This window comes from Pongo pygmaeus, chromosome 23 (assembly GCF_028885625.2).
Source record: "Pongo pygmaeus isolate AG05252 chromosome 23, NHGRI_mPonPyg2-v2.0_pri, whole genome shotgun sequence".
NCBI classification, from domain to species: Eukaryota; Metazoa; Chordata; class Mammalia; order Primates; family Hominidae; genus Pongo; species Pongo pygmaeus.
Window position 1 is genome coordinate 58,181,045 of NC_085931.1, and position 6,000 is coordinate 58,187,044.

General features: G+C 60.0%; 1 protein-coding gene across 2 annotated transcripts in view; it reads left to right on the forward strand.

Moving 5' to 3' along the window:
• TBC1D22A (TBC1 domain family member 22A) overlaps positions 1–3,611 on the forward strand; it is a 421,784-nt gene extending 418,173 nt beyond the window's left edge. For both annotated transcript variants that reach the window (XM_054469452.2, XM_054469458.2), the window contains exon 13: positions 3,026–3,611. In XM_054469452.2, coding sequence (XP_054325427.1) covers positions 3,026–3,154 — 129 coding nt within the window. In that variant the 3' untranslated portion in view covers positions 3,155–3,611. The remainder of the gene's footprint in view (positions 1–3,025) is intronic.
• Positions 3,612–6,000: the final 2,389 nt, after the last annotated feature.

Consider the following 6,000-nt stretch of genomic DNA (forward strand, 5'->3'; position numbering starts at 1 on the left):
GGCCCAGTGCATAAATAAGACAAGCCTTTTTAAAAAAGAAATCTGTATTTAAGGACGTGTTTGGCTGTGTTCTTTGCCTCCCATAAAGGTCACCCAGATAGATTTTTCCTTCTTTAGCATTGCAGGCTGCAAAGAACTGGGCATTTCTATTCTCCCTCCATCCAGTGAACCTGGGGGACTAAATTAGATTCTGAAATTGAGTGTGCAGTAGAGTCGGTGAGTTACCGTAATGGGAGGCTACTGCTTCTCACCTTGCAAGGAGCGAGGTCTTGATAATATGAAGCGAAGTGGATTAAAAATAAAACCAAAGGTATTTATTTATGACCTGCTCAGAATTGGATTGGCATCCGTGTAAGTTGCATCTAATGGTGAAAGACAGCAGATTGATGTTGATATGTCCCCAGGGACTTTTAGCCAGTGAAATTTGCTCCCTGAATTCAATTTAAAGGCCACCGAAAGTATCCAAAACGCGAAAGGAAATGGAATTGAGGAAGTGGGGGTGGAAGCCCAGCAACTGTGAAATAGCAATTGAAAGACAGTCCTGGTGTGTAACCCTCCTGATGCAGGACCAGAGAGAGGACGGTCCTGGTGGGTAACCCTCCTGATGTAGGAATGGAGAGAGGACAGTCCTGGTGCGTAACCCTCCTGATGTGGGAATGGAGAGAGGACAGTCCTGGTGTGTAACCCTCCTGATGCAGGACCAGAGAGAGGACGGTCCTGGTGTGTAACCCTCCTGATGCGGGAATGGAGAGAGGACAGTCCTGGTGTGTAACCCTCCTGATGCGGGAATGGAGAGAGGACGGTCCTGGTGTGTAACTCTCCTGATGCAGGACCAGAGAGAGGACGGTCCTGGTGTGTAACCCTCCTGATGTGGGAATGGAGAGAGGACGGTCCTGGTGTATAACCCTCCTGATGCGGGGATGGAGAGAGGACGGTCCTGGTGTGTAACCCTCCTGATGCGGGGCTGGAGAGAGGACGGTCCTGTGTGTAATCTTCCTGATTCGGGAATGGAGAGCGCAGCTCCGGGATGGCCGGGGCGGGGGGCTGCCTCAGTGAGGGTGGGGCAACACGCAGACTGCAGCCTCCGGCACAGCCAGGATGTGAGTCCGGGTCATCTGTCCAGGCTCTGTGCCTGCACAGCTCAGCTCATCCTGGCTGTGCCCATGCGAAGAGCTTGCCATCCTTATCTCCAGATGGAGAGTGTGGCTCGGGGAGCCAGGCCCACCGCCCAAGACCACCTGGACGGGAGACAGGATGTGAACTGCAGAGCCCAGCTACCCCTCATTGCCCTCCATGCCAGTCTTGCTGGGCTGTGTTTTCTCGAGGCAGGCGACATGGGCATCCTGAGCCTGTGGCCCTCCCTGTCCCTTGTCACCTGCTAGGAGTGGGGAAGGGCAGTTCCAGCACCCTCAGGACTCCTCAGCCGCCTTCCTGGATCCGGCTTCTGTTTGGGGTAGGAGGTAGGAGAAGCCAGGGAGCCTACAGGTGGCCCCCTGGGGGCAAATTCTCAAGGACCAGAGCCCGCAGGGACATCCGAGCAGTGTAGACCCCTCCCTCAGGGAGTCTGCCCAGCTTCGTGACAGAGCCTGGGCTTGGGCTGGCCCTGACCTGATGGTCCCGTTTCTCTTCTGAGAACCCCCACCGCAGGAGGCTGTCCTGGCCACTCAGCGCTCTCTGATCCCTACTTCTGCCAAGCCCCTTGTGTGTTGGGGTGCCCTGAGACCTGCCCTGTCCTTGGTGGGCCGCCAGCAGCTGTGGATGTGGGTGTGGTCATGTGGGAGGGCGGGCCTGTTGGGCGATGGTTGTGGGGGGTCCCCCGAGGACCTGTGCTTTTCCTTCGCCATCATGGCCTCAGTGGACGTGGGTCAGTCTCCATCTCCTCAGTGTCCACATCCCGGCTTCCAGACCGTGAGCTCTGGGGACAGTCCCCCATGTGTCTTTTAGGGGTGAGACTCCGTACCCCCATAGCCCACCTGAGACACGGCCCAGCTGCAGGCCAGAGGAGCCCGCCCAGCACTCCCAGTGAGCCCAATGCACCTGCCCAGTGTGCCCGGTGGGCCCAGTGTGTCTACCCAGCACTCCCAGTGAGCCAGTGTGCCTACCCAGAGTGCCCAGTGAGTCCTGTGTGCCCGCCCAGTGTGCCCACCCAGCATGTCCAGTGAGCCTGGTGTGTCCACCCAGTGAGCGGGGTGTGTCCACCCAGCATGCCCAGTGAGCCCACTGTGTGCCCACCCAGTGCTGGCTGTACTGCTGGCCGTATGTGCGTTTTCCCAGTCTGTCCAGCAGCCCTGACAGGCTGGCAACGCTGGCCCCATTTTGCAGAGGAGGAAGCTGGGCCTCCGGGTGGAGTCATTGTCCCAGGGCAGCAGGTTGGACCTGGACCTGAAGCTGGGTTTGGTGGAGCCCCACACCCTAACCCGCTGGTGTGAGGCAGGCATGGAGCAGGGGCCAGTTGGCGCTTTGCTGTGCTCCTGGGCTCCTGGGGTGGGCCTGAGACCGCTCCGTTCTGTGATCCCCACATGTGTGGGCTTCACCTGCTGACGGTGCTGGTGCCCGGAGGGGTCTCCTGATGCACAGAAATCTGTGCTTAGTGGCGGTTCCAGGGGTGCTGCAGTACTTCCTGGGCTGATACAGGCTTTGAGGGAGTGGGAAGCTCCTGGCAGAGGCTGGAAAGCTGCAGCAGGGCCCCGAGAGCTGGGTCTCCCCCTGAGGGGCAGGGGATTCAGTTAAATGAACCTCTGGGCGGCCCCTGCCACGACATCTCAGATGCCAGACTTGGAGCTGCGCAGTGGGCCTCCCGCCTGGCTGCTGGGATGGGGCGGGGGCTGTGGGGCGAGGCCTGGGGCCCTGCTGGGGCTGAGCAGGGAGCAGCTGCCGGCTGGGTGAGTTTTCCTGGGTCACCCACCCTCCACTGTGGGTCACCTCCTCTGACCTGGGCTTGTGTCTTTCTCTCCAGTTTTCTGGGGTCACCCGCCCTCCACTGTGGGTCACTTCCTCTGACCTGGGCTTGTCTCTTTCTCCCCAGGAGCTGCTGCTCTTCCTCCAGAACCTGCCCACAGCCCACTGGGATGATGAGGACATCAGCCTGTTGCTGGCCGAGGCCTACCGCCTCAAGTTTGCCTTCGCCGACGCCCCCAATCACTACAAGAAATGAGCCCAGGCCCACCTGCAGCTGGCCTCACTGTCCCGGGTGGCGCGCCCCACCTGCCTGGCTGGTGATAGGCCCCTGTGAGCTGGTCCCGGGCTGCTAAAAGGCCTTGCGAGGTGGCCCCACCCTCCAGGGGAGCTGGCGAAGATGGGCCCCAGACCTGGTCTAGGACTGACAAAGACAGGGACAGCCTCTGTTTTCTGAGATACCAAAGAGAGCCAGGGGAGGGCCCCGGCTTCGGCGGCCAGAGGCAGGTCAGGGGTCCCCTCTCCCTCTCCCTGCAGTGTCCTTGCCAAATGACTGCCTCCTGCCGCCCCTAGTCCGGGGCAGCCTAGGAGGCCGACCCTCTTGAGAGTCCTGCTGTCTGGGTGCCAGGGCTGGAATGAGGTAGTGGCCATCTCATACCTACTCTGAAATGCAAAACTTCTATTCTGTTGAGTGAAAGAATAAAATGTAGACAAAATCTAGACCGAGACATTGCGCTGACCCGGGGTCTCTGTGCCGTGAGGTCCCCTCGCAGCCGTATTTCACTGCTGCTGGCCCTTTCCCTCCGTGTGTTTTCCTGCTTGCTTGGTTTAAACGTGGCTGGGAAGCTGAAGGCCGGAGTCCGAGCCGTGAGCCCGCCGAGTGCCTGGGAGGCCATGGGACCAAAGGCTGGGAGCAGAGGGAGGCCTCGTCATGGCCTTACTTTCCACCTCGAACCTCTTTTACAAGAGAGAACCCCCCACCTCCCTGAGGTCCAGAGCCAAGTGGCCCCACCATGCAGGTAGGCGCTGGCCTCAGCCAGAGCCCCTGGAGGCCCACCCAGGCTGTCGGGCCATGCTGGGCTGGCAGATAGGCAGGGGGTCGCGGCCCTGTCATCAAAGCCCTGAACCACAGTGCTCTTCTCACCGCAGCCTGGAAGCGGAATGAGCTTTTGGAGGCTTCCTGGGACTTGCTGTCCTTGTCCAGATCTGCCAGGTGTGGGGGAGGTGTGACTGGTTCCGTCATGGACCAGTTCCTCTGTGGACCGGTTCCTCCGTGGACCAGTTCCCGCCGTGGACTGGTTCCACCGTGGACCAGTTCTGCCCCGGACCGGTTCCGCCATGGACCGGTTCTGCCGTGGACTGGTTCCCGCTGTGAACTGGTTCCTTGGGGCTCTAAGTGCGGAAGGGCCCAGACCTGGTCCCTGCCCAGCGCCCTGCTAGGGCTGTGTCCGTGGCTCCAGGGGCCTTGGGACTGGCTTCCCAGCATTCCCTCGGTGTGTCACAGGCTGCGTGGCCCCTGGAATGTGGGCAGGGCCACAGCCACAGTCTGTCTGATCCCTGAGCCCAGGACAGGCTCATGTCCTCAGCGACCCACTGGTGACTGACTGCTCAGACTCTCCTCTGTCCCTCAGGAGTAGCCGTGTCCTCTCCCAGACCCTGGGACACTGCCGGAGACTGTGGGACATACAGGCATAAGTGATGTGTGTGTTTCTGCTTCTGTTTTAAAAATCCAGGGTCATTACACACAGCATGGAAATTAGCACAAAATGCTGTGCAAACGTCAGATGCTCCCAGACCAGCAAAGGGATGGGCTTCCTTCAGATCAGATGTGGGCACGCCTTACCCCTGCCTTCCCTGTCCCCACCCCAGCATCAGGGGTTCCTCAGACCAGCCATGCCTCCTCCTCCTGCCGCCTCCCTTTCTAGATGGGGAGGGGATTCCGTCACAAGAAGAGCCGCCCTATGGCCGTGTGCAGGAAGCCCCATGTCGCTTTGCCGAGATCAGCCCTGGGAGGATCCCCTTCTCTAGCTCAGATCATGCTGTGTGGCCAGAAGGCTGCGGACACAACTGACCTGCTTCTTGAGGTGGTTTTTGTTTTAAACAGGAAGCTCCACGGAGTTTAGCCCTGTGCGCATTTCCTCATATACGTAAACGCCAAGACTGAATGTGAGGAGTGTTGGCCACGGGCCTTGAGTCTGAGCAGATCCATCTGGAATGATTGGGGTGTGCTGTCTGGATGTGATGTGCTAAAAACACGGAATAAAGATCAGTGACAAAGCCGCAGCCTTGGCCTGTGATTCGAGGACTTGCCCATCGAGGACACGGGCACCCTGGCCCAGCCCTGCCGAGGGTCTGAGCTCGGGGCCATTGCAGCGCACCAGCGTGGGCACGGCAGCACCCGTGGTCTTGCTGCCACCGCAGGACCTCTCAGGGAGATGGGGCTGCAGCTGCGCAGGTGGTGCAGGGATGCCACTTGCCCGAGTGGGGCAAGACTCAGAAACTAGTCTGACCCCCGAAGCCTGGCTCTGCACTGGCTGGAACACGGGAGTGTGGGGTCCAGGCTGGCCCCTGCCAGGCTCCTGAACAAGGGACCTCCCCTTGGGCCACATCTGTCAAGCACCTGCTATGAAAAGGACTGTTTCGGGGTAGGCACCAGGGTCTGGGGTCTACCCCCGCCTCTCCTGGGATACACTTGCCTCACCCCCACCCACACACTGAAACACCCTCCTTGCCCTGTGTTACTGAAACAAGACCCTTCAAAGGGCCTCAGCTTCTCAGGGCAGCTTTCCAGGTGTGCCACACCCCTCTGAGTAACCCTGTCTGGGCACCCCACCCTCAAGTACCCCACATCCCCCTAGGTGCCCCACCCTCGGGACCCTGCCTTGGCAGCACTTGGCTTTCCACTCCCTTGTGCTGCCCACTCACCGGGTGTGGGGTGTGCTCCTGTCCCCACGGGTGTGAGGTGTGCTCCTGTCCCCACGGGTGTGAGGTGTGCTCCTGTCCCCACGGGTGTGGGGTGTGCACTACTGACTGGGTGTGAGGTGTGCTCCTGTCCCCACGGGTGTGGGGTGTGTACTACTGACCGGGTTTGGGGTGTGCTCCTGT